The following is a 12,177-nucleotide window of genomic DNA, read 5'->3' as shown; positions in this document are numbered from 1 at the left end:
AAATGGAATGCTTTATAGCAATAAGAGTTTATGTGAATGAATCTCGAAATGTTGTTGAGCAAAAGAAGCCATCAAGTAATACATATGGTGGCATTCCAGTTTTACAAAGTTCAAAGTAGACATAAAAAAACTAACCCGCCCTGACCAGGCGGTGGTGCAGTGGATAGAGCGTCGGAATAGGATGCAGAGGACCCAGGTTCGAGACCCTGAGGTCTCCAGCTTGAGCGCAGGCTCATCTGGTTTGAGCAAAAGCTCACCAGCTTGGACCCAAGGTCACTGGCTTGAGCAAGGGGTTACTTGGTCTGCTGTAGCCCCACAGTCAAGGCACATATGAGAAAGCAATCAATGAACAACTAAGGTGTCGCAACGAAAAACTAATGATTGATGCTTCTCATCTGTCTGTCTGTCTCTATCTATCCTTCTCTCTGACTCTCTCTCTGTCTCTGTAAAAAAAAAAAACACAAAAAAACTAACCTGGACCCTGGCCGGTTGGCTCAGCGGTAAAGAGTTGGCCTGGCATATGAAGTCCTGGGTTCGATTCCTGGCCAGAGCACATAGGAGAAGCGCCCATCTACTTCGCCACCCTTCCCCCTCTACTCCCTCTCTGTCTCTCTCTTCCCCTCCTGCAGCCAAGGCTCCACTGGAGCAAAGTTGGCCCGGGTGCTGAGGATGGCTCCATGGCCTCCGCCTTAGGCACTAGAATGGCTCTGGCAGTAACAGAGTAACGCCCCAGATAGGCAGAGCATCGGCCCCTGGTGGGCATGGTAGGTGGATCCTGGTCAGGCACATGCGGGAGTCTGTTTGTCTGAGTACTCCCCCCCCCCACTTCTCTTTTCGGAAAAATACAAAAAAAACCAAAACAACTAATCTGTAGTGTTATGACCCTGAGGGGATGCAACAGGGACTTCCGGGGTCATGGTAATAATCTATTTAGTGACCTAGGTAATGTATGGTTACATGAATTTATTTACATGGTGAACAGTCCTTAGGACTCCAAAAATCAAGCATAAACAAGCTCTGGCCTCAACAGCAGTTTGGTCTAAAAGACTCAGGGAAAAGATCAGGAAACAAGGCACGGGAAAGTGTGAGGGACCATCAAGTCCTAGAGAGGAAGGACTTGGTGACAGGAATCAGGCCATCTGACGAAAAACAGAGAGGCTCAACTCTGGAAGCCATATTTCAGCACGATAAGTGAAAGCACGTTATTCAATATACTAACTGCAAATAATAAACTGTAACGGACCACACTCGGCTTCAACCAGGACAGTCTCAATCACAGAACCGGTTCCGACAAAGGCAGACTACCACCCAGTGGGAGTTGGAGGGCGCTCTTGCGCTGAATGGACATGGCAGGTGACCACAAAGCCCCCTCCCCACCTTCAGGGTCCCTGTGTATGTGCAACGTAGAACCAGTAAAACAATCTTACCCTTAAGCGCGTAGTGGAGATCTCGGCTTTTAAAATGTCAGGATCATATTTAGTGCTAGATGAAGATCCTGAGAACACTTTTCAAAGAGAAAAAAAAAAAAAAGGAAAACAAGGTTGCATAACTAGTTCTCAGCTCAGAACTTACAAACTAGAAACAAGATTCACATGCTTCTGCGGATACTTACTTAACTTTATAATTTCTTTATTGTCATTCATCAGACACCTAAATATAAAAAGTAATCTTCAAACCTTTATAATTTTCTGTTTTTAAAAATACTCAAGAAAGACAAATGTCATAAAGACCCTGGTATACTTCATTTCCTTCTGAATTTTACAGCATGGGATAAAATCTTAGCGGTCCTTATCGCAGACACAGTTTATCGTCCGAGCTCGGCACCAGCCAGAAACCCCCTATTTCAGTTGGACTTCGAGCCCAGCACGCCGCCGCTGTAAACTAGGCCAGCTCTGGACGACTGGTTTTTGAGACGAGAGAGAGCTAAGTCAACTGGGTGGGCAACAGAAACATCATTCTCACTAAGGGTTCCCACTCCACCCCACGACAAACTGCACAGGAGTGGCAGACGGGTGCAGTATTTGCCATGATCTGAAAGGGTAAAACTGAATTCATACACAGATTAGAAGCAATCAATAAGGCAGGGGGAGGAGCATAATTCCCCGGAGAAGAGACTGTTCTGTAAGGGGGTGCAGGGTGGGGAAGGGTGCGAGGGAGGCTCTGCAGCGACCCTGGCGCTGTGCCCTCCCCGCTCTTCCCGCGGAGGAAGAAACGGGACCCAGAGTGCAACGCCCCAGAAACCCAGGTGGCCTTCAGTCATCTAGAGTTCGGTCCCCGTGATCAAAAGGAAAGCCACGCCGTACTCACAGCTTGTGTGGGAACTTGACTTCTCCTTATAGGCATCGTTCAGTCGGACGTACTCATCGAGGGCCAGCGCCAGCCTCTGCTCCTTCACGTGGTACAGCTCCTTCTGCGTCCGCAGGGCGTCTTGCGCCACCGAGAGATAGTCCTTGAGCATCTTCTCCTGCTCGCCCCGCCATTGCTTCCTCGGGTCTTCAATTTGCGTGGTTTCTGCAAGCACATTCGGGGGCTTGTTGTTTAGAATCTAATTATGCTTTTCTTTTTTCCTTATTATTTAAGTGTTAAAAAAGATTGTAGCTAGCTTTAATTCTTCTATTCTCTAAGTAATTTATTAGTATTTGCAAAGTGACTTCTCTGGCAGTTGGATACAGTTGTGGTTTTATTTTACCAGGTCCCGTCCCACCCTCGTCCCCTTTAGGGTCCTTGTCAGCAATGTATTCCCCGCCTTGAGTCTGACAACCACAACTGTCAATCCCGAATTCTCTGGGTCCCCAACATCTACAGAATAAAGCCAGGCCACCGATGACAGCATCTCAGGCCTGGCGTGGTCTGAACCCCACCTACATTCCGTGGCACACGCTTCCGGTAACACACTGCCAAGCGCTGCTCAGAGGCACCTGCCAACCAGCCCCTGCCCCCAAACTCTGCTACGTGTCCAAGACAATAAGTATAGAAATCAAGAGTAAATGTTTTTAAATTTTTACACACTTATTGTATAGCTGTTGACTCCAAGAACACTGGGGATTACAGCTTGCATTTATTTTTCTAATAATTCATTTTAATCGTATATTACAAAAATATGTCAGTCCATCGTGGGTTAGAAATTTAAATACAAACAAACAAACAAAAATACCCTGGCCCAAGTCTGAGAAGCACAAGGGGAGGCCTGGCTCCTGCATCTGCACTTCTGTGCACCGGAGCCACCTGGAGGGCTCTCAGAAAGTCCCCAGACCAGTGCGAGGCCCTGCAGGGGCACCAGGCACCGTCTCTTTAAACGTGCCTCCGGTGAGTCCGGTGAGCGGGAGCGGCGTGCCCTTCCGCGGCTCGCGTAAGGCTCCTCTGTGCGCTCACCAGACGATCCAATCGGAAACCCCTCGACCTTGCCTGCCCTGTCCAGCCAGCCTCCCACGTGAGCCACAGGAAAGGCTCTGATCAACGCTTTCTCCTCTGCTCCTTCCACGTCCTGACCGACTCGGGGCTTCTCCATGTGGCCCCGCGTGGCGTGGTGTGCCTTCTGCTCCTGTGAACTGTAAGCTATACAACTTTTTTGATGGCATTCTCTCTGTGTTGTCATTCCAGAAATTAAATCCAGGTACAATCGGAACAGGTGGGTCACATAGACTGGCCCCTGTATGACTATGAGAGTCTATTCTGGACAAATTAGGACAGAACAATTAGTTTAACCATTTGCTGGAGTGTCTCGTGGCATGCCCTGTCTTCAAAATCCTTTGTGTGTAAATCTCAATCTTAATGGATCCCAACTCAGTATTTTTGGTTAGTCCCAAGGGCTGCAGTAGGTCAAGACCCAGAATGTCCGAAGTCAGGGGCAGCCATGAGGTATTCAGGAGTGTGTGTATGTGTGTGTGTGTGTGGGGGGGTTCGGCCTCAGCTCACTGGTCAGAACACCAGAAACAGAGGCTCCGGGGGCCCAAGTGTGGGGAGGGTGGGGGAGAGGAGGGCTGGGAAGTTGTCTGAGTTTAACTTGGGTGGTTTTCTCAATGTCGGTTTTCAGGAGATATTCATATGTTCTGGATAAGGGTTCTTTGTCAGATCTACGTGCTGTAAACATTCATCCATGACAGTATTTATCAGTGGTATATTCTATAAAATATGTCGAGTGAAGACCCTATTCACAAAATTGAACACACTCCTTTTATATGAAGGTTTTTTTACATTTATTTATTTATTTATTTATTTATTTTTATTTCTTTGTATTTTTCTGAAGTTAGAAGCAGAGAGGCAATCAGACTCTCACACGCACCTGACTGGGATCCACCTGGCGCCACCCACAAGGGAGTGATGCTCTGCACATCTGGGGGCATTGCTCCATTGTGGCCAGAGCCATTTCAGAGCCTGAGGCAGAGGCCATGGAGGCATCCTCAGCACCTGGGCTAACTTTGCTCCAATGGAGCCTTGGCTGAGGGAGGGGAAGAGAAAGACAGAGAGAAAGGAGAAGGGGAGGAGTTGAGAAGCAGATGGGTGCTTCTCTTGTGTGGCCAGACCAAGAATCAAACCTGGGACTTCCACATGCTGGGCTGACAGTCTACTGCTTAGCCAAATGGCCAGGGCCTGAATTTCTTTTATTTTAATTAATTTTTTTTTTTTTTAGGTGAGAAGGGAGATAGTGAGACAGACTCCTGCATGTACCTTGACCAGAATTCATTGGGTAGGTAACCCCATTTTGGGCCAATGTTTGAGTACAGAGCTATTTTTAGTGCCTGGGGCTGAGATGCTTGGACCAACTGAGCTATCCTCAGCATCCAGGGCCTCTGCTCAAACCAACTGAGCCACTGGCTGCAGGACAGGAAGAGGGAGAGAAAGGCGAGGGGAAGGGGGGTAAGAAGCAGATGGTCATTTCTCCTGAGTGCCCTGACCAGAGATCAAAGCTGGTACATCCATATACTGGCCTGACATTCTAGCCACTGAACCACCAGCTGGGGCCATATTTGATGTTCTAAAGTAGGTAAAATCAAGCTGGTGTGACAGGAATTAGAACAATTTGCAGCACTGGGGGTGGGGTGGGAAAAGTCCTGGGGTGATGAGTATATTCTGAGTTTTACCTAGAATGACATTTGTCAAAAGTCACCGAAATACATACTTCAAATCTGTGCATTTTTTTATCTGTAAACCAGCCCTCAATTACTGAAGAAAGAAACAAAAAAAAAATTAGGGTATAATTCTGACCTTACCAAAAGTTACTTACTTTTGATTTAGTAATGATATCAAAACCTTATAACCAGTACATTATAATTACCTTCTGGTTAACCTCCTCCCAATAATAGTTATACCCCCCTCTCCACACCTATACCTGTTCAGAGGTGAATTCCATCATAAAAGACTTCAAGTCTATCAGAACTACATTTGTCAAGGTCAAATCTTTTACTTTTAGATATTTAATAGTGTTACATAGAAATAGTATTAAATAGCCAAACATTCTTTATTTCAGTTTGTATTAAAACAAAGAGAAGATAATGCTGAAACCACACAATGTCAAGACACAACATATGTGAGGAGCAGCTGTTATGAGAAGATAATACCACTTGCTCCCTAACCTACTTCACAGGACTGTCTTTAAGATTAATGAGATAACGGAGCAGATCCGTGTTAGAGGGAGAGTGACTTGCTGTGGGTACTCTGGGCTCTTCAGTAAACCGCCAGGCCCCTGGGGCCCCATTACTGCCTTAAAGCAAAATGGTACACCTAAAAATGTATATTCTGATAAGTTGAGATTTTAAATATTCAGAATGGTGCTTTCTGAATCATAATTTATACTTGAAATACGCTTTAATTTCTTAAAAAAACAAACAAACCAGAAGGCTTTTAATCTAAGCTCTTCTTTCCTTCTAACATTTAAGATTTTATCATTACATGAGCTACCCAGGGATAAAGAAACTCACATGCAGTCACTGGCCTGAAGAAGCCCATAGTTTAGGGAGAGAAACATACAAATACATCATGTGAATGAATAAGACAAGTGGTTTTTAAGAACCCCTAAGTGCCTGGAACTATAGAAATACCAGGACAGGGAACCCAATTCAGAATGGGGGTGGCCCGCGGGGTGGAGATGTGGGTACTAGTGATGGCCTCTGGGAGGCAGTGGGCTGGAGCAGAGGGACCCCAGATGGACATGGCATTTGGCCAAGAGGGAGGGCCTGGGGGCTGGCCGGAATGCTTGGGGCTCAAACCAACACATACAACAAAAGGCAGAAAGCCAAGGACGCACAGGGCATAGCTGGAGTGCCCTCTCATAGCTGGTGCCAGAGCAGAGCTGGGGGGCAGATGAACGTGGAAGCCGGAGGGGCCGGCCTGCAAAGAGCTTTATAGTGAGGAGTCAGATACACACCCCTGGAACTCTGGGTAACACTGGAGGGACAAACTTTGTCTGCCAGCAGCCTCAGGGAGGTCACCGAAGTCACCACCCAATGAGATCCACAGGGTGCCAACAGAAGACTGCCACCGAAACCCTAACCCCAGGTCTAGGCAAGAGAAAGTGGGGCAGGGGCAGCCAGGTGTGTAAAAAGTTCCAATGGAGGGTGTCACGAAGTGCAAAGGGGTCAAGAGCCAGCGTGACAGGAACTCTGTCGATCAAGGAAACCATGACCACAGCGTCCTGGGACTTCACCACGTGTGGGGCCCCAGGGGACTGCGGCGAGAGCAGTTTCTGTGAAAGCACGGGACCATGGAGGACGTGAGGTCCCCGCGGAAGGTGGCCTGCAGCAGGTTTCGTGGTGAAGGGGAAGCGGGGGCCACAGCGGGGCAGGGTCTGGGCGGAAAGGTGGTTTGGGAACGGGACAGTGCTTTGTTTCTTCTTTTGGTAGTTTTGGTTTGGCTTTCTTTTAAGAGTTTCCAGTGTTTAACTACTAAGACAAAAGAACCACTAGGAATAGAAATATAGAAATGGTGGAGAAACATTTAAAACCAGGAAATAACTGGTAACGATACACAGGAAAGAAGGGGGGATATAAAAGTTATTAAGAAGGATTGGGGGGGTTGGGAAGAACACACCTCCCACTAAGACAGAGGAAAAGGCTTTGGAGAGAGCTTAGAAACCCAAGAGTCTGTACGTAGGTTGTGGGAAAGATAGGAGGGAATTAGTTTTCTCATTTTGGTGCCATGAGAGCTTATTTCTGTTGAACCAAGACAGGTAGATTTGTTCCTGGTTTCCTGAATGTTATTCAAGTAAAAAAAAAAAAAAAAAAAAGAAACTTCATACATACAAAATAAGTATAAAAGTGATATTTAAATAGTTATGCATTTCAGGCCCTGGCCGGTTGGCTCAGTGGTAGAGCGTCGGCCTGGCATGCAGAAGTCCCAGGTTCGATTCCCGGCCAGGGCACACAGGAGAAGCGCCCATCTGCTTCTCCACCCCTCCCCTTCTCCTTCCTCTCTGTCTCTCTCTTCCCCTCCCGCAGCCGAGGCTCCATTGGAGCAAAGATGGCCCAGGCGCTGGGGATGGCTCCTTGGCCTCTGCCCCAGGTGCTAGAGTGGCTCTGGTCGCAACAGAGCGACGCCCCGGAGGGGCAGAACATCACCCCCTGGTGGGCAGAGCGTTGCCCCCTGGTGGGCGTGCCGGGTGGATCCCGGTCGGGCGCATGCAGGAGTCTGTCTGTCTCTCCCCGTTTCCAGCTTCAGAAAAAAAATACAAAATAGTTATGCATTTCAGATATTTCAATGCATTACTTATAGTTACATAAGAATGAATCATGATCGTTTAAAAGGAACTTAATTTTAACCAAATTAATCCCTTCGACCATAACATTAAAACATCTGGTTGTCAATCACTGATACACAATAAAACCTAGTATATAAATAATAATACCGTATCATGAGAGGGTCATTAGAAAATACAAAACTGAAAGCTTACTTTAAAACCTACAATTATGAACTCTTTGTGGAATTTGTAGAAACTTCTAGGAAGAGGTAATATCGCTACAAAAAAGTTACATTTCTTCCGATCATATCAAAGAAAAGAGGAGGCATACCATACAGACGCGGCGTTTGTATTCGTGTTGAACTACCATTTCCAGAAGAAAGCTGCCCCCCCACCCGCTGCACCGTGTGTTCCCTGAAAACCGACCTAACACTTCAGCCCCCCACCTCGTCTGCCTGTGAGAGTCGGACCATTCTCCAGCCCCCAGCCCGCTCCACCTCCCTCCTCACCGCCCACACGGCTGCCAGCGTGCCCCGAGCCGAGCCGGACCGAGCATGCCTCACGCCAGACCTCTTAACAGCCGCTTTCTCTGATGCCGCGCGCTGGCGGAGCTTTCGTCACCCGTCCTGGGCGGTCCCCCAGGCAGAGAGAGACCCTCTTGTCCGTGCAAACTGCGTTCTTCATCTCAACCTGAGGTTGGGGCCTCGCAAGGGCTCCCTTGGGACACAGGCCTTCTGGGCCACCCGGCCACACCCTCCTGGCCTCAGCCTCTGCAGATTTCAGACACCCCTGGACTAGTTCACTCAGGTCTGGACCCCTCCCCATCGCTGGGAAATGAACATGCTCCCAGATACAGAAAGACCCCGACGGACTCAGGGCGAGGTTATTTTCACAAATTTGATATGTGATGTCAACATACTTTCCATATTTAACATTCTTAGATTTCTAAGAGATCACTCCTATTCATCTGGGCCTTTTGTGCCTCAAAAACTTTATCATATGTTTACACAAGAGCAGCTGCAAGTCACCACTAACAAATGAGCATCAAATCGAACAATTTTCTATGATGATATTAATCCTAAATATATAAGGAGGACAACAAGAATGGTTCCTGGTACTATAATATATAAAATTTTAATGTAAGAATAGACTATCGCCTGACCAGGCGGTGGCACAGTGGATAGAGCGTCAGACTGGCATGCGGAGGACCCAGGTACGAGACCCCGAGGTCACCAGTTTGAGCGCGGGCTCATCTGGTTTGAGCAAAAGCTCACCAGCTTGGACCCAAGGTCACTGGCTCAAGCAAGGGGTTACTCAGTCTGCTGAAGGCCCGCAGTCAAGGCACATACGAGAAAGCAATCAATGAACAACTAAGGTGTTGCAATGAAAAACTAATGATTGATGCTTCTCATCTCTCTTCGTTACTGTCTCTCCCTGTCTATCCCTCTCTCTGTCTGTTAAAAAAAAAAAAAAGACTATCAAGATAATAGAGTATAAAAAATTCATTATGTATTTCTCAAAATCTATAAAAACTAAAATAATTATTTTTAAGTTAAATAAGCAAAGTGATTATCAGTGAGTATTATATGCAACCTTATGAACAAATTTTTCAAGGGGTCAATAACTAAATATAAATATAGACACGCACACACATGTTTAAAGCGTTGTTCGTGGCCATGGCAGTCCTCTGCCCAGCCTCACGTGTCAGGCTATTAAAGTGAGAGGTGTTCCCCTTCCAACCACAAAGCAATCAGGGAAGAGAAGCAAGACGAGGGTTTAGGGCTTTTCCAAAGTCACGGCTGCATCTTCCAGAGCTGGTGATGGGCCTTAGCCTGCCCCCCCGCCCCCGGAGTGCCACACGCACAGCTGCCCGTTACACCGGGCTGTACCCATGCCCACCACTAGCCGTGGCGAGGACAAGAACGGCTCCCGGTCTCCAGAGGCCTCTAGACATGCACCGAGAAAACTCAATCCCTACCAGGCAGACAGACAGACAGAGCAGATGCCTTTCTCTCCCTCTCCGCCCCCATCAGCCCAACTCAACACACATGCTCCAAATTCCAAATTGGGCATTTCAGTTCAGTATCAGTCCCTGAGAAGGGGGTGGGGGTGGGGCTGAAGATAAAGAAGCTCCCTTTGAGAGGTAGATGGGCGCTTCTCCTGTGTGCTCTGGCCGGGAATCGAACCCGGGAATCCTGCACACCAGGCCAATGACTCCGACGGGTCTACCATATCATGCTTTTTACTTAAAAAAAAAAAAAAAATTTACATTTCTTTTGAAAGCTGATGAACAGGAGACACCAAATCTACCTTCTTTATTAGATCTAGCTAATAACACTGTTCTGTCTTTTTTCCAAATAGCTCCAGATATATGGAAAAGATTTATATAGGCGGATGGGGATCCTCAAACCCCTCAGCGAGATCTTCTGAGAATGGCTTTTAAGATACCTAGAGACAGAAAAAGCCCAATAGAGATCAGGGGGAACTACCAGCTTTTAGGATACACCCTTAAAGGCTCCAACACCCCAAAGGGGTCTCATAGGATGCCATCTGGGTCCTGCTTCAATAGTGGAAAGGAAGGTCATTGAGCTAAAGCCTGCCAGGCTTACACACCTCTGCTGTGAGGAAACAGGGACACTGGAAGGTGGGCTTCCCCCTCGCTCCTCTAAGGGAGGGTTCAGTCTCTTCCAGGCCTGCTCCAGCCACCTATGACCTAACCTTGCCCAGAATGCTGGGGTTTGCCACTGAAGGCCGAAGGTGCCCAGGGCCGTCGACCCCATCTACGACACTGTGGACGAGCCTAGGGTATTTCTTCCAAGAAGCAGGTAAACTGATCTCATTCGCACAAGGGCCACTTAACTATGTTTTGCCTGAATAGTCAGGTTTTTTATTCGTCCCTCAAAGATCTCTGTTGTGGGTGTTGATAGTCCTATTTTCTGCTGCTTTGCTTAATATATAGTGTTTCCTTTATTCCTCCTACCTCAATGTCCCACTCATATTTCAGGCTGGGACCTACTCTTAATTTAGAGCTCTCTTTCCTCCTTTTGCCAACTTGTAATATGAATTTACCTGTGCCACCCAGCTTAGTGTATCCCAAGGTTCTCTTTACCAGGCCACAGTCACAGAGCTCCAGGGAAAAGCAACCTGGTCTCAACTCTCCAGGCAGAGGAGAACAGAAGCCCCATATCCACGCATGCTGCAAATGGCTTTTTCCAGTCTACCTGAATCATTACCAGCTAGAAGCAGTGGTCATTGGGACTTGGACATGAGCTGCAAAGTATAGAATGGTGACAACAATTCCAGTGCCATACGGACTTTTCCTGTGGGGAACTTTCCTGGACTCCTGCTCCCTGTGACAGCTCCTAACAGACTGAACTGTGGTTGGGTTGCATTTTTCAGGGATTTGGATTTGGCATGGTGAGGGGGCCAACTTGGACTTGGGGAACATGTTAAGGACACTACTCATTTATGGATTCTTGCTGTATTGGCCAAGAATTTGCTTAAAGGTTTTTAATAACTCTAAAAAAAATAGAGGACTGGATGAAGAAGATGGGGCACATATACACCATGGTATATTATTCAGCTAGGAGAAATGGTGACATCGGATCACTTATAGCGGAATGGTGGAGTCTTGGTAGCATTGTGCGGAGTGAAATAAGCGAGTCAGAAAAAAACAGGAACTGCAGGATTCCATACATTAGTGGGACATAAAAGCGAGACTGAGAGGCATGAACAGGAGTGTGGTGGCTATGGGGGGTGGGGAGAGGGAAGGAGGGAGAGGGGGAAGGGAGGGGGAGGGGTACAGAGAGAACTGGATGGAGGGTGGCAGAGGACGATCTCTCTCTGGGTGATGGGTATGCAACATAACTAAATGACAAGATAACCTGGAAATGTTTTCTTTGAATGTATGTACCCTGATTTATTGATGTCACCCCATTAAAATAAAAATTTATTAAAAAAAAAAAAAAAAAAAAAAAGAAGAAGCTCCCTTTGTAAAGCATGGCTCTAGGTTTGGGGGATTACTCTTCTGATGTGATCGCTTTGACCAAAGAGGAAACTTACTGTTGATGTGATCAATGTAGTAGACACCAATCTGCGGGTCAAACCCTGCTTCCCAGCCCCACGGCAGCTCATCCCCAACACAGTCAGCAAACGACAAGGGCTTCGTCAACCTGCAACAGAGCAGAGCAAACGTGAGTGCACGGGTGACTTCTTCCTTCAGCCACAGGGGCGAGCTCGGCCCCCAAACACCTGCTGTGTCCAGGCTGCACCTGCCTTTCGGTTCCTGATTATCTCCGGAGTTTGCACCCCTGTGTTTGAAATCTTGAAGAAACAACAACAACAACGAGGAGATACAAAGATGAGCATCCAAAAAAATATAGCAATAAGTCATAAAACCCTTTTGAAAGTTGACCGCGTAAGGTTGGAAGACAGCTTGATAAACTAAATAAATAAGGCTATCCTAAATCTGGGAGAACTCCCAGCTGAGCGTAAGGACAGCTGGG

General features: G+C 47.2%; 1 protein-coding gene across 1 annotated transcript in view; it reads right to left on the bottom strand.

Moving 5' to 3' along the window:
* WWC2 (WW and C2 domain containing 2) overlaps positions 1-12,177 on the bottom strand; it is a 177,065-nt gene that overhangs the window by 77,456 nt on the left and 87,432 nt on the right. Inside the window, exons 2-4 of the mRNA XM_066237894.1 lie at positions 11,735-11,844; positions 2,308-2,511; positions 1,428-1,504 (exon numbers count right to left, since the gene is read on the bottom strand). Coding sequence (XP_066093991.1) covers positions 1,428-1,504; positions 2,308-2,511; positions 11,735-11,844 — 391 coding nt within the window. The remainder of the gene's footprint in view (positions 1-1,427; positions 1,505-2,307; positions 2,512-11,734; positions 11,845-12,177) is intronic.

This window comes from Saccopteryx bilineata, chromosome 6 (genome assembly GCF_036850765.1).
Source record: "Saccopteryx bilineata isolate mSacBil1 chromosome 6, mSacBil1_pri_phased_curated, whole genome shotgun sequence".
NCBI lineage: Eukaryota > Metazoa > Chordata > Mammalia > Chiroptera > Emballonuridae > Saccopteryx > Saccopteryx bilineata.
The sequence above is the reverse complement of the archived record's forward strand: the minus strand, read 5'-3'. Positions and strand labels throughout refer to the sequence as shown.